Here is a 22,767-nt window from a genome sequence, read left to right as displayed (position 1 = left end):
AAAACTACTCATAATACACATATTATTTTTCGTTGTAGCGTACTTATTCAAATATGGGTACACCAAACCGAAAATGTTCAAGATGCCAAAAAATTTGTAGATGTCGACACTGTCTACATTTTACGATACGAATGACCACAATATCTTTGTAGGACAAGTCGTTTTGAGGAAATTTTCGACTTCGATCTGAATTTTGTGTAAAATAACTGCGCTGAACCGACACAGATTAAAATTAAATTACCCCAACAACTTTTGGTGAAGATTTCGAAACACGAAATCTCTCCGAAATATGTTACGTAGTTCCGGAAATAAAACACAGGAACTAATAGGAGGTCCTCCCCATTCTTTCTACAAGCTCTTAAAACTTGTTTATATTTTCATTCCAAAGATTCTGTGGAAAGTAGTGCGCAATAGACACGTACAGACCTGGTCATCATAACGAGCATGCATAGAAACGCCATTAATCACGACACCACTTTTCTCGCCTGTATTATTACAAATTCAAACCCTGCCTGTCACTTTAAAATGTGTACAGGTGAGCGACGACACGACAGCGTATATCACGAGAAGTTCCCGGCGACTGCAGAACGTCTCTGCCAACTCAAACCAGTACCTATCAGTGCCAAGTTCAGTTGGAGCTGGGGCCTCGTCCAGAAGAAGAAAACCAGTACTCAGTGCCAAAGAGAGGAATCTGAGACGCCTCGAGAGCAACGAGAGAGAGAGAATGAGGATGCACAGCCTCAACGACGCGTTCCAGGTACGTAGTTGCTAAAGGGTCATCTTAGCAAACATCTCTTCCTCAAGGTAATAAAGGTTTCACTAATGCAAAATGCACAAGTCCTGTATCGAAAAACATGCCAGAGATGTTTTACACCATATAAAACACTTTTCTTAAATTATAAATAAATTAATTTCATATTATTGACAGTTACTGAGGTTGCAACCTCACAACTAGCTCCATCAGCAGTACTTTTTAAGAAGCTCATCTAGAAAAGAAAGCAGCCATGTTTCATAGAACCCAAAAATTCTTTATTAACCATATGGATCTAGTCCGTACTCTCACACAATATTTCTTTACGATTCATTTTAATATTATGCTTCTATCTCATTCTCTGATTATTAGAAGATTTGTTCCAATAATCGAATCTTCATCACTAATACTTCTGTGGTGCTAATTTGTCTGGCCCTTGTATGTAAATAAATGCGAGCTGTTCACGTCAGTCAAAACACTAAAAAAAGAAGAATTACTTCTATTCTTTTTTTCCAGTCCCTACGAGAAGTTATCCCTCATGTGAAAAAAGAACGACGCCTATCAAAAATTGAGACACTCACCCTTGCAAAAAACTATGTTATGGCCCTCACGAATGTCATCTGTGAGATGAGAGGTGAAGTCTTGCCCTATGCAGCCGCCCTTGGTGGGGACGGTGACAGTGTCACATCCCACAGCAGTGGACAACCGTCACCAGCATCATTTGCATCCGACCAGTCATCAATGCCAACTCCACCACTCGACAACAATGAGAACAGTTTCTGTGAGTCAGCAATGAATGCAGCACCTACGATGACACTCCTCTAATCTTGCGGAATATGGTGCACAAGGTGTTTAAATGTACTTAGGTTCTGAACCAACTCTGATAAGAAACATGGGAAATCAGCTGTGGATAATCTTTTTCAACCTAAAAGCTAGCATTGTTGAATGAGATGCAACAATGAAGATGACACCAAAATAGCAAATCTTTACATGTCCAACTTCATGTGATCACAGTGGCCATACAACTAACAACATTCCACTTACTCATTAAATAATTCCCAAGTGTAAATTTCGTTTTCATTATCAGCTGCAACGGCAACATTTCCATGATCTTCAGGATATATATATATATATAGGATGTGTGTTAGCTAAATTCTTCTTATCTGATATATATGATAAAACAACAGCAAGCCCTTTTCCAGGTGGGATGTCAAGAAAATTCTGTTGACATTTTGATGGTGATTTCAAGCTTTTGTGATATGCGTATGAGAGAGAGATTATTTTATAAAACTTCCGTACATAATAATAAAAAACGAATATATATATGGACGGTTGTACATTCCCAAGTACTCACATTTTTTATGAAACTCCCTATGAAGAACATTTGTGTTTGGCACTCAGAAAAGATTGTAGTTATGTCGATACAATTACTGCATTTGAAAGTAAGTCAAAGAACGCAGTAGGCAGAACTACTGGTGCTTGTGCAAAATATAACAGTGAATTAATAATATAATCAAGAAACACACAAAATAGATACTGTACCTAGACGAAAATTAATTTTGAAGTAGCTATTACAATCATGGGTGTAAAATAAACATGTTTACAAAAGTTTGACGTTCGTGAAGATTTGAAGCCGCAGAAAATTATTTTAAAACCACAATAGAATTTATGAATAACTGAAGTCATATAATCAACACGGTTGATTAAATGCTTACAGAAGCAGATATCAATTTATAAATTGGCATCACAGACTGTCCTCCCTTGTTGAAATGTATAATTTAGATGAGTCATCATCATAGTCAACTGTAATGCTAAAATTATACCATCCATTTAAATGTACATATTATAAATAAAATGATCTCAAGCTACAAAGAGGTAGTCATCATATCCAAGTTACTGGTTCAATTTGAAGAATATGACTCACTAGTACTGCAGCCACTTACACACTTCCTTGTGAAGAGAAAGAAATTACATTAGTCTGAAGTTGTATGAGATTTGAAGTTCAAACAGGAGCAAAGAACGTGATGTTGGTCTTCTGGGATGTAATGGCATTCTCAAAAAATTGGTACCTATCGACAAGTCTATGCAAAACCGCAACCCAGAAGACTAACACTGACATAGTCTGAAATTGTTTAATTACTAGTCCAGCACTTTTAACTCTTCTATGATGTGATTTACTATCCAATCAATACTCGATCCAAGCTTATTTTATGTGATACCTCCAAAATTAGCTAGAAATACCCATCTATAACAGAAGACTTCTTATGGTTTTTTATTCAACAGTTTGCAGTCCTGTATCTATGCCCCTGGAGATATGTTCCAACATAAAATTAACATAATATTTTTGACAGTATCATAAAATATCTTTTCTGAATATTTCTGTCTTCTGGGTTGTTGCGCTGTGTAGTCTGGTCGATGAATCGCCCTGATGATGGAGGCAGTATATGACCTCTGAAACGTTGGTTAACATCTACCACACTACACGGCGCAACAACCCAGAAGACAGAAATCTACATACTCACAGCTGTGAAAACCTCAAATCTTACAATATCATTTCTCTCAAACTGTAAGAGGATGACAGACTTATTTGTTTGCATTTTAGGTATCTTTGTGATCCATTAGCATTGCATATTATGAATTTATGCATGACAGTGATAATACCGTTATCAGACATAAGACGAAATTGGATGAGTAAGCTATATTAATACCATAATTAACATTCTGGCAATATTTGAGACAGGCAATTCAACATTAACTCGATATTCAAAACACTCAACCATTTTAGTTACATGTTCTGCAGTCCACTGTTCATATTCTCCTCAAAGCTGTGTAATATATAGGGTACTGTATTTATGAACTGAGGACAGAACTTGATATATTTGTGTGTGTGTGTGTGTGTGTGTTTGTGTAAAAATCCTAGAACACTGAGTTCTAGGATCCACTAACAGAAATATCATACCCAGTTTTGTAAAACTGAGTAAAATGACAATCCCCACTGAAGAAAATAATAGACTATCCACTAAATAAAAACAACTCGCTGTCCTGTGTGTTAGCCAATACTGATCCAATTTCCTTAATTTGAGCGTCAATGTAATATGTAACTTCGGGCTCACATAGGATATTTATTTTTATTCTCATTGTACAACCACTAATGCTATTAAACATAACAATCAGGTTAATGATGGGAAAATGTAAGAACAAAAACAATTTTAAATTCAAGATTTCCAATTTCAAAATTGTTCGCTATATCATTCCTTAGGCACACGTCTCTTTTTAGATCATACATGACAGAATGTATACTTAATATTCAAACATAAAAGTTGCAGAAAAGAAAACCTTTTAAATGCACTATTAATGGAGGTGATGTTACAAGACACATTCATGTAAACAGTATTTAAATAGAAGAGGAAAAAGATATTTATATAGATATACTTTTATTAGGCTACAAAGTTAACTGTGAGAGCATAAAGGCTTTATTTGGAAGAAGAATATTTTAAACTTTTTGTCTGACACAATAACGGTATAATCAGATAGATGCATTTTTGCTGAAATGGAAGGGACTAACTGCAATGTAAATACTGAAAATCATTACTGTAGAAGACAAAGCTTCCATTTTACAGCATTTGAAAAAACACAAAACAGCTGTAAACAATAAAAATAAGTTTTAATTAATTTTTCACATTTTCCATTACATTTAGTTCAATAGGATAATTTGTTACTCCTATTAATTCCTGACACTACTGTTGCAATCTGGAGTATTACTGAACAGATGGTGTTTGGTTGGCAAGTCCTGGATGATAGATGTTTAACAACTGTACTTTCATAGGCTAAGTTAAATTAAGTAAATTCAGCCCCAAGTTTTAAACAACTAACCTTTGAAGAGGTAATTTGTACTTAAATCTGTAAACCACATGAGGGTGAAAAGCTTTATTTATATACAAAACATATATGCTTGGTAAATTTGAGAAGTTTGTCTTTTCTCCAGAACTAGGCTCCTTTAATACAAGCATCGTCTCCGATATGTGGCTGGAAACTCTGTCCAAATAGATATAACAAATCACTGAGATATTTTGAAAATCATGCTGCTATTGCTGTCATTTGAAAGTAGCTACAAGGGCAAGCAGAGTGTTATTTCAAAATATTTTCAAGGTTTTGAGGTCTAAAGATTATATAGATGTATTTTTTGTAAAAACACATAGAATTCACACAAACCCAACACGAAGTTTGTGACCAGTGTTTAGATATAATTTCTAATTGTCTGGTTGTGCTCTTCAAGTTTTCAAATTACATTATATTTTTTTATACCTCTACTGGGACCACATGGTTGGAATTCTTGTCACTGCCTTAGTGAATGAAACACAGCAGCGCATAATTCTGACCCATGTCACAGTTTATATCCCACCTGGAGTCAATCTCCAACAAAATATTCAACTCTGACTGACATATTGTAAATAAAATAGTTGTAAATGAACTGCCAATTACATAGGTAACTTAAATCTGTATAGAATATCTCTCAACACAGTGTTAGACTGAACAAAATAAATATTATAGTTCAATGTTGTCATCTTTTAAAATTCAGTCATAACAAAAAAGTATTAAACAATACAATTTCTTCCATATAGAATAAATTCTCTAATTCTATACATATATTATAATTATTTTCTCTTAAAATATAACTTTTGACTATTTAATTTTGAAGCTACTGGCTTCTACTTCTTTAGGACAGCACATATAAATTTACTCCAAGAAGAAATACATAATCAAATAATCTGTGTATAGCTAACAAACAAACGTCCTTCAGCTAGTCTGTAACAGTGAACTGTCACAATGATTCCGCCTCAATATGTCAATTTCTTAATGCATTCAGTATACCAAAAATATATATTAGCAAGTCCTAAAATCTTTTTAAAAAATCCTCTCTTAGATATGTCACTAACATAGGGATGCATCATGTGGTGTAACAACAATCGTGTAAAATCTAATTTACTGGAGTCCCAGACAAAGCAGCAGATGACTTTAATTTGTGTTTGGTGGTTAGCCAGTTCTAACCCTGCATGGGGATGTGGTTATTTTAACTAAGGACTTCTTTTTTTTCAGTAATTCTGGGAGAATACCAGAATAATACCTTAAAACAGATCATTACCTCTTTTTCCCAAATATTTTCCCATTCACCATTTTTCATCTTATCATTTCAAAAGACAATGCACAACATTTCAGTCGATACAGTAGTATAATTAAATAACATAATGATGATAATAATAATTTGAAGAAAAACATAAATTGCACAATCAAATGTATAGGAACATACTTAACAAGCATTAACAGTATGTCAGGTTTGTCTGGCACTGTAGGACAAACAGAGACTACAATTGGAACTAGAAATTAAAAAATTACATTCTACTTGGATCTAGAAAGACTGAGCTCTCACCAAAATAGCATAATGCAAAACCTTTTCACAAGTATTAATGTAAATTAAAATAATTTGTTAATGCAGCTCCACGTTAATATTACAAGATAATTAATATAAAAATCTAAATGTGTGTACAATTTACTTAATTAACAGTTCATACATGTAAATTAATATTTATACAACTTGGTGATCCATTTCCATCTAAAACATAAATTAATAAAATATTTAAAAAGTAAACAATTGAATCTAATGAAGTAATACCTCTTCTTAAAGACTAGTATACTTGTAGCATCTTAATGTCCCTGATTCCTAAATCCTACTTTATCTTGTTTTGAAATAATATTATTCCCGCCATTGAACAGGGACAAATAACACATCTTGAACAAGTGTATTTCACGGACATTGCAAATCAATAATGATGTTTGAAAAAAGAAGCCTGCCAAACATTTAACCAGTTGCAATAAAAATTAACACAACAATTGGTGCATCCCTACGAAAAGAAATAAAAAACTGTATTTACTAGTCATTCCATTCAGCTTTCTAAGTCTGTGACAAAAATGTTCCTGAGTGTCAATGTTCTAAATGTTATTGTTGTTAAACCCATCCCACAGCTGTTGTTCACTTTGAAGCATACTCACATTCTCTAAGAAATTATGACCATATGTACAGAATATTCTAAGAAACGTGAATCAAAAAGGATTTTTAAAAGAACAAACATCTTTTATCGAGCAAGTAAACCTGAACTCAAAATTACATATGGTTTCAGACCATATGTCAAAATTATAAATATGGCAAGAATGCTAGTCTATAAATATAACCTAAGAGGATTAAAATCATATGTATATATTCAGAAAAGAATTAAGAATGCAACAATGACTGTGCCATAATCTTCTGGGCTAATTTATGCAGGCACCTGTGCATAGTCACACATTAAGACTGTATGTTGAAGACTCACTGAAGCAGGAAGATCAATTTTTAATCCAGTGAATGACCTTAAATTTCAAAATACATTAAAGAAAGTTTAAAACCTAACAGTATGAATCAAAAATTCCTCTAATTCAACTGAAAATTTATCATCTTACAGATGTCAGATGAAATGTCCTGAATTCAACTTTAAATTACATAACAATACTATAATCATTCTTCTAAGACACTGGCTAACAACACAGAGCAGAGTCCTTCTTGTGAAGCTAACAGTCACTCAGTTAGTCAAATTCCTCACCTTTTATGGAGCCTAAAGTTTCATTACTGTTATGACCTACTTTTGGATTGAATGAAAATATAAAATGGAAAACTCAGAGAGTAAGGACTCCAATCAGGCCCCAAAACACAGGACTTTGTATTAGCTTCAGCTTTTGGGGACAAGCCATATCAAATGTCAAAAGTTTTTCAACATTTTGGTAAACACAGCAGTTGCTATCTTCATAGTAAATGTATTTTGAGGGGCAAGGAAATCTTATAGATCAGGCTTACTGAATCCCGCTGCACTGTTTGTCAAAACATTGGAATGTCTTCAATATTCAACATGGCTTGTCCTGAAAGCCAAGGTTATACATTAAACTGCCACAAAAACCTTAGGGCAGAACTTTGTGTTAAATAGAAAATTATATAATATCAATTTCAGTGTATTATCAGTTATTCAGATTCTAAACTAAAAGTGATGAATTCTACATTCCTATCATAAATTTACATGTTGCACCACTGAATGTAAACTAGTCAACAGAAGTAACAGCTGGTGAGTTCTCAGAACATTCTCCATAGAATATATTATCCTTAAACTTCTCATCATTGTACATTTATCCAAATGTCCTTTCTGATTGCACCTGTATAAAATTTAAAAGAATTAATATGTACAATGAGTGTATGCCTGAAAAATGTATCAGTATGAATGTATGTATATATGTATAAGTCTGATAAATCACATATTTAAATCAAACCTCACATACTATAATGTCTGAATATTATTATAATATGAAATTTGGGCTCATTTTGACTGCTGTAAAGTATATATCATATCAATGTGTCAGAATTTTAAAAGTAGTCCTAGAAAACTTACAAAGAACAAAAAATGGGTTTCAAAAATGTGTCATTAGCTGATATTAATAAATATCAGGTAATAATATTATACAACTTAATTTCATACAATGAATTCTTCTCAGGCTATCAGCTGTATCAGGTGATTTAACCACCTCACACAGCCGGTAGCCCAAGAAAAATTCATTATACTTAGTCACTGTGAAAGCTTCAGATCATACATGATAAAGTACTGTTTAAGGACTGAGTTTTTGACAAGAGATGTTAAAGGTTTAAAATCTACACAATTTGCAAAATGTTGTGTAGCCATCATTACAATTCTGCACAAGAATAATTCTAGAATTCTCCACTACTCAAACTCTTTTTTTACCTATGACAAATATGGTCCCAATCAGTCAATTAATTCTATTAGTATACTTTTGTAATATCTGTACTTCATGCAAGTAGTAGATTAAGACAGATAATCATTGTGGAGAGAGCCTAGACCTATACATTGTCTTTTAGCAAACTTCTAACAATCCACACATTTTAGCCTGATTCTAATGTCACCAGCAACAGTAATTTAATATTATGAATCTTCGACATTTCACATTTTCTGATTCAGGTTCCTACACTAATTTGTCTCACTAATAAATATTGTTTTGTTTTAAAAGAAAATAAGAATTTACAAAGGACTTCAACATTTAATCTAAAATCTATCTTTGAGTTTCACGTTACTACTTTCTTCTATGAATTAAATGAAACAAAATTCATATACTGTCTTCTTATCACCTAGCATAAATCACATCTCCCTTGTATTTTACATCTCTGCAATATAATGGAGTCACATCTAATTATGTTTCTAGTTTCGGATCTTTCATTAAACTGAAGAGTATACAATAGTTCAGTTGTACTGAGGCAGAAAGAAATCAAACTGCTCTAAACAGACAACAGGAATAAATTATTCCTTTATTGCTAAGTTGAGAGTAGTCATTCTGAGGTTTAATTTTAAGTAATGGCAGAAAAGTAGCAACAGTGTGTACAGGTAACTCTATATAAAATATATTATAGCTATATGTTTATTTTTGGAATATCTAATGTTTACAGATGTAATAAATACCAATATACATAAAATAATTATGTAAGAAAACATTTTAAAAAGTGCTTCCGTGTCAAAAACAATAAAAATACATGTAGATTGGATCGAATCAGTATTTCATTGCATGATGAGATTTTCAAAGACGTCATTAACTTTGCAAGACATAATGTCCCACCTTTATTACTTTGAGAAGGTAACTTCCATCAGTACTATCCTACTCCCCTCGATTTTTTCCATTATTGAAGGCTTCCAAAAAGTGTAGTGGATCGCCATTCCACCTCACGATTTCAACCATCATGCCCGGATTAACGAGTGCAGGAAAACATAAAGGGTGAATATGGAGTAGTCACCTATCGCATAACTTCCATATCAAATTTCAGAAATTTCCGTCTAACAATTCTGCAGTTACTAATCGCGTCAAAATATCAACTATGATGACGTCAGATTAGTGATGCGCATGCGTAAATGATCATGAGGGGGGGGGGGGGAATGGCGTCATCATTTCAACCTCACGTCTTAAAGCAATCGGCACTGTGGAACTAGCGAGTGTCCTATTTGCCCAATATAACAGTCGGAGCACTCGTCTCATTTTAATTTGCACCTCCTAGAATCATAAAGTGGGTGCCAGAGCCCAAGTGCACTCGCCCATCCTAGCCTAGGTCATTTCCAGCAACACCATCTCCACCTTCAATGATCACTCTCTTCGGACAAAAAATGCTGTAAATGGTGACCATATTCCACTCCTACAAATATGATTAGGCATTGGCATAGACGCCGCCTCCTTAGTTACAGAACGATTTTGAAGAAAACCAATTCCAGTGCGTACAGACGACATAACTACAATTCCTGCGATATCTAACATCATGTAGCAAAGTCCTTCAGAAGCTTATAAACGCTCTGCTAGCCAAGAAATTCCCTGCATGTACAAGAAGCCAAAGTTTCAGTATCGAGTTTACAAGGGCCCGCCACCGGTCTTCGTCCTGAGCCAGACGACTCCAATCCACATATCTCCCCCCCCCCCCTCCCGCAAGATTAGATTTTAACATTATCTTTACGTATACGGCCATGTCCCCGATCATACATGTAGGAACTTCTTCCCGAACCTAAATAGTATGTGCTGGTCATTCCCTCAGGAGTTTGTAATGGTCTGAAAAGCCATCTCCATCATGCCTGAGACCTTGCTTAGCTACTAAGTAGTTACAACTCACAACAGGTTATATGTGTCGATGATCGTACAATGAACGATTTGGAGGAACAAATACGTGAACTTAAGCTCAACCAAGATGCTACAAGACCAATCATCCTAAATTCTCTATTTTAAGGCAATTCCAAGCAATGAATCAAATAGAATAATACGACCTCACCTTAATTGAGGAAAAAAGTAAAACAAACATAAATATTCACTACTCACATGTCACGTATGACGATGGATGATAGTATGTTTCCACTTCTTAGCTTTTGTATTCATAAAACAATACCACTTAATCACTCGCTAGGAATACACATCTAGTTGCACTTCGCATGAATGTCGATTATAAGTTTTCAGTCTCGGCACTTTGTTCTGTACATGAACGCAGTTATAAATTAAACGTTTGTTACAAGAGGTGTTTCACATTTTACGCGGCGGGCGCCACGTCCGATAGGTCGAGTTAATATTGTATCCAGATAGTATCGGTCACTATTATTAATTAACTACTTTACGTGTATAAATTAATGTGAATTGCAAATTATTTGAAAACGAATTTAACTGTTCTTACAAGTATATCAGACAGTAGCTCGAATTCCGCGATCGACTTGTAGTCAGAGAAAATAAAATTGCCAGTTTCCAGACACAGATAGAGCCACGTCTGTCAAATTGTATGGCCTCACTCAGATCTATAACCGTCACTACACATTTTACAGTGCATTTAATAAAACGTAAAGAAAAAGACGTGCCCAATAAAAGTGTTCCACCGCTGTTGTAATTCTTTGTGCTTATTTCTGCCGAAACGGAAAAACCCAAAAATAAACATTCTTATTAAGTTTTATATATTTCCAAATTAAACCATCACCTCCTAAACACTTACCTGTTCCATGTGTCCTGAGGCAGTGTACTCCACATTTTTAGAGAAAACAGAAAATGGATCTAGTTATCAACTCTCAAGATTGCCAACTCTGCTGAATATCCATTTTCCAGTATTCCACGGCATGTTCATGACAGATTTCCTTTAATTATGCTAATTTAGTACTTAATATTATAAATAAAGCTACATATGAAGGACCACTGCACACATAAAACTGCATTATTTAACCACTTTCATGTTCAACCATTCAGCCGACTTAATAATGTTTAGATTCACTGTTACTCGTTGACTTAACATACCACATCTAATTCACTTGATTGAATACAAGTTTCAAAATCAATAATAGTTTCTTCAAAGCAAGTGAATGGAATGGTAAGTTACAGAAACAGCATCTGAAATCTCCTTTCAGAAGAAGTTCTTTCAATTGGAAAGAGTCAAACACTTGACTTTCTCATTTAGAATTGATGGGAGACCAACACTTGAAAAAGTAAACAACGAGAAGGAAATGGAGTGAAATCATTCTGCAACAAAATAACTTCTTTTCATCTCACACCAACCATCTTCACCTTGCTATCCTTTCTTCTCCAAACCACTCCACACCATATATTTCACAATCAATGGATACTATTCAGAGAAAGAGAAGTATTTCACAACTTTTTGGTTAACTGCACACTTCTCTAAACCCTAATTACTCTTGATCCTTCATGTCCATGCACATCAATCAACAATACAACAGGATTGAAGCTAGATTCATTAATCTAAGCAACAGGGTTTTCAAAACTAGGAATTAGACCACACACTACTTCATAAATTTAAATAAAAACATGTTCCAAACGAAATCTGTAAATAGAGTTTGGGAGAGAAAAATGACTATTTTCATTTGTGAATCAATTTTGTTTCATAGATTAAATAACACAAGATGACACATTAACTGTATGACAGTAAAACACATTCTTTACTAAGAATGCCAGTGTTTTGAATCAAAATTTAATCACCTCTTGAGTTTGGAATATTTGAAAGAGCTTATATGATTGCCACATTATGAGTTACAAATAAACTCAACTTCTGTAATAGGTAAGATTGTTAAAAGTATACCTGTACAACAATACCAAATTACTACCTAATCTAGATGACTTTACTTTGTTTACTGTCACACATATCATAATCAGACAAAATATAACAATGACACTTTTCACTGTCACATTCGTATCATAAAACTCCCGGCTGTTGTTACTTAAGGAACTCAGAAAATAAATTTTACCCGCATTGGTAAAACACATTTTCTACAGAATGGTGATAAACAGTGTACCTTTTTCTGGACTATTTAGAATGCCAAGTTACAAAATGTCATTAATAGTTATCAGTCACAAATCAATTACAGGCACCAGTAATAGATAAATATTGATCTTACAGATGAAAGATGCCTTTTCCATAATTCAAGTCTGCTACTGCGAGAGAAGATAAAATGGAAATACCTTGCTAGTCCTTACTCTACAAAGTATGACAGAGAACATATTCATAACACAGTGCAATACAATGAAAATATTTCTGGGTAACAGGTTTCAAAATTACACTTGATGACATTAGGCAGTAAAAATATTTAACTCTATTAAAGAAAATAATCATTAATATTACACCATCTTGAAACATTTACTTCATTTATCTAGTCCTGGACCCATGGAATCTGAAGCATCAAAACGTACTGTGTAACAGTCTAAGTTCTTCAAGTTTACAACCACACAAGAATGCGTTTTAGAGAACGCTGGTATGCAGATGAGTCTCACTTGCTGTCCTTCAGGGCCTGTAAATATGATGTTATTGAACACAATCTTGTAACAAACACACGAGAAAATAACTTCTAGAACACGAGTGACAACGAAACTGATTTTTTACTGCTCATAACATTGATGAAAGTGACAAATGTAATGGTGGAATGAAGAGCAGCAAAAATTAGAAACTGTTGGAAAACCCATCCCAATAAAACTGTCCAATACAAATATCTGAGAAACTAATTACAGTTTCAAGCCAATGAGATAATTATAACACCAAATATATTCACTATAAATACAATTCCCAGATGCCGTTACTTCCCCACTTAATGGTACCTGCACCTTGTCGTGGTGGTGGGGCTTGAGTACCTCAGTGACCCCAAGAGCTACTGGTAGGGCCTCCCTAGCCAGATTGGTCAAGGGGGAGAGGTCAGACTAAGACAGGTACCCTGGTACTCTAGGTTGGGGGTTGGTAGCAAGGCTAACAACCTTGCACCGTAAAAAGGAAGATGTTTCGAAACCTCAATCAAAGCCTTGGATAGACGGACCTAACAGAGGACCAAATGGAAGAGGAGAATTGAGGAGGCCATGGACCGAATACGGACTGGAGAGCCATAGAAGAAGAAGATGCCGTTACTTTGTTATTTCAGCAGTCCTATTACAATTAGATGATGGCAATTGCATTGATCACAGATAATTATAAATATTAGTACAGAAATCATATCTGAATAATGTATGATCTGAGCATTAACATGAACAAGACAGTGATTATCAGGATTTCTGCCAAATATCCAGCAGAGCTACACAAGCCAAGAAACCATCCTAAAAATGTTTCTGTCAGACCTTATACATGTTCGAATTCTTCATCACATCACAATTTTACAGACTAGAAAATATGCATTCAATCAGGTTAAATGTAGTACACACAAGTATGTCTATTCAAGATGCATAAGTTAATAATTACCCTCATATAATTTGGACTGGAACTGTGGCTGGTTGCCTGCAAAGTATATGTCTGGACACTCTGAAATTATAAACGGATCTTCCTGGTAATATGGGTAGCAAGCTGAAAAACAAATACAAAATTCACTTTATTAAATTGCTCCTCAGTCCTAAACAGTGCTGCTTCCAATGTCAAGAAATTACAAACCACTCTAAGTAGCTCAACTGCCCTATGATGGATCAGGCATGCCCCCACTGCTCATAGCCACGTCTGAAAGCTGATGTGTTAACATCCAAGTTTCTTCACATTCAGACTAATGCACCTTGGTATGGCAGTAACAGGCAATTCATGAGGATTTGGGGTACCATTTTTCACAGACCACATCAGAGCACTAGCCGAGGGTTTCAACTCAAAGATGGCTGATGCAGGGAGCCTTGGCTTTTACGTACATAGGATAAAAATTATGTAATATGATCAATGAAAATATGGAATAAAGAATCAGAGTATATGTGCAATATATAATTACCCACCTAGGAATACAATTTGAGTCCAAAGTCAGTCAAAAACCTTGAATGTGGAAAAAATATACCAACCCTTTAGCTTTTCAAGGTAAGTTTTAAGACTGAGTAAGCATACAGATTCAAGCATTATATGTAGATTTCCGTCTTCTGGGTTGTTTCGTTATGTGGTCTGGTAGATGTTCACTGACATTTCAGAAGTCTTTGCTGTCTACATCAGGTCGATGACGGAGTCAGCAAGGACCTCTGAAATGTCGGTAAACATCTACCAGACTACATGGCACAACAACCCAAGATAGCAATCTTCAGATTCACCGTCATGAAAACCTCAAATCCTACAAGCATCACATGCCTAAAAATATCAACTACATAAGAAATTAATTATGGGTAGGCACAATGTAAATACAAATATTAAAAAATACAAATATGACCATGTAATGAGCAACAGAACATCATTTCAGTGCAACCAATAAACTTACACAGAGTATCTGGGCATGTGGGTGAAAGATGAGCCCATTCCAAAGTAAGTTGTAATATACTGAGCGGATCAGAAAGTTTACTGTAACGAGAAATATCATCTATTGGCTGTCCTGATGTTCCCAGCATACGTCGTCCTCCAATTTCACACTCATAAGGGTTTGGTACACCATGCAATGTCTGATAAACAGAAGCCTGCAACAGAACAAGAAGTTTTAGCGAAAGCTTCTTCAAAACACCTACTATCATTCAGATGCTTCATTCTATACGGTGAAGCTTATAATTCTACAATTTAGTGACTCATTCTCTATATAACTTCCACTTCCATAAATTATCGCTTTATTCAATTTGTCAGATGTGACCTCAAAGTTTTACAGCTTACCCATGATTCTAATTAAAATATAACTACTGGATTAAAATATAACTACTGGATACTTCAAGTGCCTGAGCACTGCGGGTCCCAACTGTTCGTTGGCTTGATCTATAGACATTCAGTAGGACTCCTTGGACGTGGGATTGGCCCGTCGCAAGGCCTCTACATGTACACAGGACAGCACAACACAGAAATACGTGGATATACATCCATGGCTTGAGTGGGATTCAAACTCACGGTCCCAGCGACTGAGCGGCACAAGGCCCACGCCTCAGACCGTGCGGCCACTGCGGACCCCTTAAGATATAACAGACATCAAATACAATCTGAAGATCTATTAGACCACAAAATTGCAGGTCTTTATATTAAGTAATGCTAGTGCTGATCCTACCCTCAAAAGTCTGCCAAGCTGCCAGGTTGATATTATTAATGATAAAAAACACCCTACAAAGTTGGACTGTCCTCTAAGGGCACAATGTTCATACCCAATGTCGTGATAATCTGTGTACTGGTCCAGAAGTTACTGGGGGTGTCATATAAGACCCAGTGATGTGTTTTGTGCATACATTTTTGTGATACTGTGTCATACTGTATGATGAAAAATATTTGGTACTTGTGGGTTATCGGGACACATCGCTTTAAAAATAGGTTAGGTTAATGTGTGAGGATAAATGACATACACTTGAAAGTTATTATATTTTATTTCAATAAATGACAACTAACCTAACCTATTTTTAAAGCGACGTGTCCTGATAACCCACAAGTACCAAATATTTAATCAGTATCACAAAACATACTTTACTATGAGATCAGTACCTGGCGGCACCTTTTGCTGTAAGCAATTGTTCAACTTTGTGAAGAATTAGAGGAGTATAGACGTGGATCTGTAAAAAGTTGAGAACCCCTGCTCTAAAAAATAGTTAAAAGATCCACTGTAAGTGAAATAAACATTAATTCCTAATTCTTATTCGTATCTCACAGGATTAAATTAAACAATTAAAACAATGAAAAGAAAACAGAGATGTACCTGTGGAAACATACAGTAGTGGAGTGGTTGCTGAGGCATCGTGTGGTTTGATGGGTCAAACTCCCCAGGCATTAAGTCCACATCAATTGACGACTAAACAAAAAGCAAACAATTTGTTTAGCCACATATATTCTGACCCTTAAGAAGAAACAACACAACTACACACACACACACAAACTATGAAAACTTTATACTGTTGCGCTCATTAACATCACATTCTTTTACGACCTTCCATAAAAATCATGTGAAGTGCCTATGAATACACATTTTCCATTGATCATAGAACAGCATTGAAATATTCATAGATAGTATATCAGACAAGACCAAAGATATATTTGGCTGATTGTTTATTTTATTAGTATAACCTTTAAACTTTCCACATTATTATTTTAACACAAAAATACCCAACAGAAACTTTGGATACATTTATTATCTTCAACCACATTTCACAAGTTCAACATACAAGAGGTTAATGCCGTCACAAATTTAAATAAGTATCTCAAGCAGCTACCTCAGTTTTGTACTTTATACACAACTGGAATTTAAAAAATTGACCTATTTCTTCAATCCTTTGGTTAAGTATTTTTATTTGTTGAAGCAATCTGTTCATGGTAACATTAATACTATTTACACCAAGTTAATGTACATATATGTAAACTATTTTCTGCTTTAATACTCACTGTTAACTGAACCAGGAAGTCATCCAAAAGTTTTGTGGCATCTAAAGTAATAGCATCTCCAACATCAGTTTTGTAAGTGTTGTGTAAAACAGGAGCCTTGTGTTCCCCACAGCCTTTCACAGAATTACCTGAAGCAGGAAACAACAGCTACACAGTCAACAAATTGCATATATCACATCATCGGTAAATAATAATATATTTTTATGTTACCTACCAGCTATTAGTACACGCACAGCGCAAGCCTGATGCTCCTGTTCCCCCATGTCACCTAGGAAACCCCCAATCCAGTCAATGAATAACTGAAATGGCAGCAAGGTATCACCACTGTTAGCCAAATCCAACCCACTGAGAAGGACAACAAACCTGGGGGAAAAGGGACCTTAATTAAAGACATTCCAGGAAGAACTTAAGATACCTGCTTTCAGGCTGTCAGATAGTGTAAATTGATAATTACTTACTAATCCTTCTTCACACCCAGCTTCCAATAAAACAACAGGTTAGGAATGTGGTCACATAAAAAGAAGAAAGAACATATTAAGAGATTGAGGAGCAAGAGCTGTGAGAAGACAAAGACAAATGAAGAAGCTTGGTTGATAGATGACATGCATTAAGTGGAAACATCATTCTAATACTAATTTTCAACACATACCCATAAAAAAGAAAAAAGCATGTGCAAACAGGTGCATGCGGATAAGCTGATACCATATGCTCTACTATGTCATGTAAATCTCTGTAAGATGTTCTGTTACATACAGAATGTATAGATTTTAAATACTGTACCTCTCATCATTGGATTGCAATGGATGTTGTATAGGTTCTGATACACCTGCCCAACAGTAATCATCAACAAGAAATTTCCCATCACCATCTTCATTCCCTAGCACAGCACACACCACTCCAGTCACAACCAAGTGGACATCCAAATTTCCAACAAGTCGAATTCTCTGAAGTTCATCTTCCAGTATAAGTTGGTCACTGTCATCAAAAAAATGAGTTCTTGGTGGTTGTGGTATTAGTTGATGCTGTAAACAGAATCACTATATTTACCAAATTATCATAACAACAAAATAGCTAAAATACAGAAGTCCTCAGGCAATTAACATAACCTCAAATTATCTCTTGCAGTGATTATGCCTTAATTAAATGCTACAAAAGAGCAACATATTTTAAATTATTTAACAAACAATTATTTTATTTTTAAGCACTGTGCATGCAGCACACACACACACACACACAAATGAAAAATGCACACAAAATTTTGGTTCAATTGCCTGAGGACAAGAAACCATTTGGAAGTCCTACTGAATTTTGGGGGAATAGAGTGTGGGGATGTGGACTGGATTCTTGTGGCTAAGGATAGGGACCAGTGGCCAGCTCCTGTGAGTCTAGTAGGAAATCTTCAGGTTCCATAAAAGGTGAAGAACTTTATGAGATAAAAAACTGTCAGTTTCTCATGAAGAAATATGCTAAATTGAATTGGTGTATCACACATGAATCCCAAATAGATAAGTACAAATAATGCATAAGTATATACATACCTCTTCACTGATTTCTTTCAGTATACTCGGTTTCATTTCCTGATGCTTGAAAAGTGTTCCAAGCACAACACATTTCCTGGACTCCTCCTCTTGCAATTCATGCAATTTTCGTATCCGAACATCTGGTCCTACATGAGAAATAAAACATATTGATATGGAAACGTAACAAATATTTCCATATTCTTTGCTGATGTTAAATACTGCTCAAATACGTATGATTTACATACAAAGGCTAACCACAAATTTTGGTCAGATGTAATGAAACGTCATATATAACCTCAATGTAATTGACTCACACATTACCCCATTTATTATGTATTCTTTTATTCAGTAACTCCCTCATTTTCGTAAGACGTACAGCATAAATATGAGCAAATTGCTTTGAATAATCCTTCGAGTGATGTCCAAATCTTTCCGAAAGATTTGTAAAACTACAGTTTATTCTCGAGTAAACACTTTCAGTCTCATTCTCATTGGTTGGAAAAGACAAGAGCTTCCCCACACTACCAGTGCTCTTAACTTCTTGCGGTATCATTTTCTTTTCCGCACTACTGTTTCTTCTAAAGCTGCATAAGTAAGCTTCTATTCACCACTTTGAACAACTTAGGTTCACAAAATTGCGCCAAAAAATAGCAAAGACAGCGAGTCGCACAGTTCATTCTTACGTGTATTAAGCTGCCATCTATCCAAAGCCACTATACTAACTTATGATAACCTGGCAACTGGTTTGAAACCATGGGAAGTCACTGCTCAGTCAGTAACAAGATCTTATATTTTGTTCTTGTAGTTCGTATCGTCAAACTACATTTCCATTTAAGTATCAGTTTTAAAGATGGAACTAACTTCTTTAGATATATGGATGAATTAAATTTTCAAATGTTAATATGAATACAATATAATGACGGATCTGATGCCCATCCAGCCTCCTATCCAATGAGTACAGCGTCCTTTCTCGGGGGGGGGGGGGAAGAGCAGCTGGACCATAACACTTACCACTCACCCCTATCTAGCACCGAGGTTAAGAATGAGAAGGAGATATACCTACTCTCCACCATGTGCCTACATGGTATGTAGTGGAACAGCTTTACGTTATAATGAAGGGCTGTATTTAATATTTAAATGTGCATTACAGCGTAACATCAAGGGCACAACTCATTTTTTCACATGTTGCCCACTCAAATCTTGGAAGAAAAAAAATTGCATCAAACAAAGTTTTGAGGATCATCTCAGGCCCCCTGAGAAAATACTGAAACAGTTTAGGTGGTGATGATAATAATAAATGTCAACATACAATTTTCAATTTATTATCACACATTTATACATAAAGAGGCTTAATTTCAGTAACCAAACCACTCAACTTCCCATTCTCTGGCTAAAACCAATTGGTAGTCCTTCCCATTGATTTCAATTATCCACAAGGAAAAAGAAGTTTAGGAAGACCCACAAAATGACAATGTTTTGTAATATCTGCAACAAGTCTGAACAGACATAATATTGGAAATAATGATGATTATAAATAAACAACAAAATCATTTCTTGGTCAATCTCAGAAGAGTCCCAGATGTGGTTTCAACACTGAAACACAAACAAAACATAAACTTCCACAGCAAATAAAATTATTCCTACTCTTATTTAAACTTTAAAGAATTTAAGGGGAAAATCTGCGTGTACTACTCATGTTATTTCTATTATTAATCACCAATAATGAACACACAAAAATAAAGTTGTTTTCATGATAGAACCAGTTTTCTGTTACAGCCACAAAGTCTTAAAATATAGGGAAAACACTTATAAGAAAAAGTGGATTTATTCTCTTGTCAGTACCTGAATTACCAACACAGGCATAATTTGAGATTTGAGTTCTTCCAGTGAAGTTCTCTGGGTTGTAATACCATGTTGACTTGCAGGTAGACAACAGCATTTTGGAGAAACACAGTGTCTCCACCTTCAGGGCTACAAATCCACATAGCATCACAACCCAGGAGACCAACATGAAAACACTTTTGACGAGTAGCTTGAACAATCAGTTGCTGGTTACAGAGAGCATTTATTTCTCCTGATATAAAATGTTCTCTAAATTGAACTGAAGCACATACCATTTCACCAATTCTGCACCAATGATATCATGGATGTGGTACAAAATTCCTAATTTAGCAGACTTCTCCAGTTTCCTCTGTTGTAATTCCTAAAAGAATCAAGTGAACAATCTACAGACTGCAATGCATTGACAAATTGCTGCAACATGTACAGCCTCTATAAATTCTATAAATTCATAAAACAGCACCTCACTGAGGACATCATAAATATACTTACAAACTGCAATATTTCACTGAACTTGCATTTTTTGATTGTTCTCAAGACAGATTTCCTGCCTTTCAGGTAGCTTCTCATGAATTCCCCCGCATTTGGAAATGAGAACCAAAAGCTTCCAGCTGACCTCAATGTCAGTAGTCCTGCATTCATTAGGTCACTTGAGAGGAAATGGAGAATTATAATGTAAATGTACATTAATAGTATTAAAAATATATTAAAATTAGCCGTCAATCACAATATAATATAATATAATTAAAAGATTAAAATATCATTTTACGTTCCCTATCGAGTACTCGATTTACATGTGGAACATACACGACATGTTTCGGCTATATATAGCCATCATCAGGTGTTAAGTATATAAACTTTTCACTGAATTACTGATATTTTACTGATTTTTAATGTTTTTTAGTTTTCATTTTTCTTATGATGTTCTTATATACATAACACCTGATGATGGCTATATATAGCCGAAACATGTCGTGTATGTTCCTCATGTAAATCGAGTACTCGATAGGGAACGTAAAATGATATTTTAATCTTTTAATTATATTATATTATATTGTGATTGACGGCTAATTTTAATATATTTTTAATACTATTTAAATAAATCACAATATGACGCATCTACAATATCTTACATTAATAGTCTTAAAATTTAAAACTGTTCACACAAATTCATATACATATAATTACCTAATATCTTGTTGTGAAAATCCCATGTCCCCTTGCAATAATGCCTTATCAATGCTGACATCTTGAACTTTCAGAATTACATTATTTAAAAAACGATTAATTGCAGGCTTTTTTGGGCAGTGCTGTGTAATATGATTAACAAGATCATCAGAATTGATCACGACAAGTGCAGTCTCCTCACAACCCAGTTTAAAAAGACGTATTACACCCTTGGCCTGAAGACAGTTCTGAAACAAATGTTAATAACAGTTGAAACCTGCTTAATCTGAAATGAAGCTGTTACAATGATAATTCAGCACACACAATTCACTATAATATAAATATGTTGTAATAAAATTTGGGGCTGACTTCAAATATGGATTCTGCATCTCATTTAAGATGTTATTCCAATGTAAGAATGGGTACATTTCTGGTGGCTGAAATCTGATCTTTGTTGACACCTTTTGCACTTTGGAACATCTTAACATTTTTCCAGTTCTTAAAGAAAACTCATGATGCAATAAACTATTTGTTCTGTATTTCAACAAATTATCAAAATAACTAAAAATAAATACTTAAACACCACACTTATACTTACTATTTCCCTGTCAACAGATGTTTTACATTTAATTATGCTATAAATTTGATGCACTAATATAACTGGTGGCAATTTTCCTTCAAAGTTTTCAATAGGAAATTTACATTTCAAATACACAAGTGCTGCTTCAGTATCTGATAGTGCAAATGTAAACGGAGAAACATCCAAATTGTTCGCATCTCCAAACACAGTAGCTTTCACTTGCGCTAATGAAGTACTAGCACGAAATATTTTACTCTGTCCATAAAAATTTGAGTTCGAAGGCCTCTTGCTCATAATGTTAATGTGACATTCATGTTTTCATTACAAATGCCAAAGAACACAGTAACTTATTTACAGTGCTTATCTGTCAGAAAACATATTGCAACGCTATAATTCGTAAACCATTTTGCACACTTCTTCTCTCAATCATGTTCCACAAATATACGACCCAGATTGCCATTATACCATTACATGTAAACTTTAACTCCCGTAATTCATTTGCATTTTATTGGCAACCCTGCTCAGATGTCGGAAATAC

The 22,767-nt window shown here is 34.8% G+C and overlaps 3 protein-coding genes across 4 annotated transcripts in view; 1 reads left to right on the top strand and 2 right to left on the bottom strand.

The window, feature by feature from the left end:
- Positions 1-9,382, top strand: part of LOC110834499 (basic helix-loop-helix family member dimmed) — a 76,005-nt gene extending 66,623 nt beyond the window's left edge. For both annotated transcript variants that reach the window (XM_022073706.2, XM_022073705.2), the window contains exons 3-4: positions 536-757; positions 1,268-9,382. In XM_022073706.2, coding sequence (XP_021929398.1) covers positions 536-757; positions 1,268-1,576 — 531 coding nt within the window. In that variant the 3' untranslated portion in view covers positions 1,577-9,382. The remainder of the gene's footprint in view (positions 1-535; positions 758-1,267) is intronic.
- A 2,081-nt stretch (positions 9,383-11,463) lies between these two features.
- Positions 11,464-19,320, bottom strand: PolD2 (DNA polymerase delta subunit 2). The gene is made up of 9 exons (XM_022073699.2): positions 18,965-19,320; positions 18,662-18,789; positions 17,904-18,145; positions 17,338-17,486; positions 17,124-17,251; positions 16,444-16,536; positions 15,046-15,238; positions 14,070-14,171; positions 11,464-13,137 (listed from the first exon to the last, which is right to left on the bottom strand). The coding sequence occupies exons 1-9, from the start codon at positions 19,194-19,196 to the stop codon at positions 12,992-12,994; spliced, it is 1,413 nt and encodes a 470-aa protein (XP_021929391.2). The 5' UTR covers positions 19,197-19,320; the 3' UTR covers positions 11,464-12,991.
- Positions 19,321-19,949: 629 nt separating this feature from the next.
- LOC110834498 (winged helix repair factor 1) lies at positions 19,950-22,756 on the bottom strand. The gene is made up of 5 exons (XM_022073703.2): positions 22,248-22,756; positions 21,671-21,897; positions 20,975-21,131; positions 20,758-20,846; positions 19,950-20,236 (listed from the first exon to the last, which is right to left on the bottom strand). Exons 1-5 carry the CDS (start codon positions 22,521-22,523, stop codon positions 20,191-20,193), a joined length of 795 nt encoding a protein of 264 aa, XP_021929395.2. The 5' UTR covers positions 22,524-22,756; the 3' UTR covers positions 19,950-20,190.
- Positions 22,757-22,767: the final 11 nt, after the last annotated feature.

Source organism: Zootermopsis nevadensis, unplaced genomic scaffold (genome assembly GCF_977971745.1).
Source record: "Zootermopsis nevadensis isolate Lab colony 2312 unplaced genomic scaffold, Znev_1.0 Znev_ptg000017l, whole genome shotgun sequence".
NCBI classification, from domain to species: Eukaryota; Metazoa; Arthropoda; class Insecta; order Blattodea; family Termopsidae; genus Zootermopsis; species Zootermopsis nevadensis.
The sequence above is the reverse complement of the archived record's forward strand: the minus strand, read 5'-3'. Positions and strand labels throughout refer to the sequence as shown.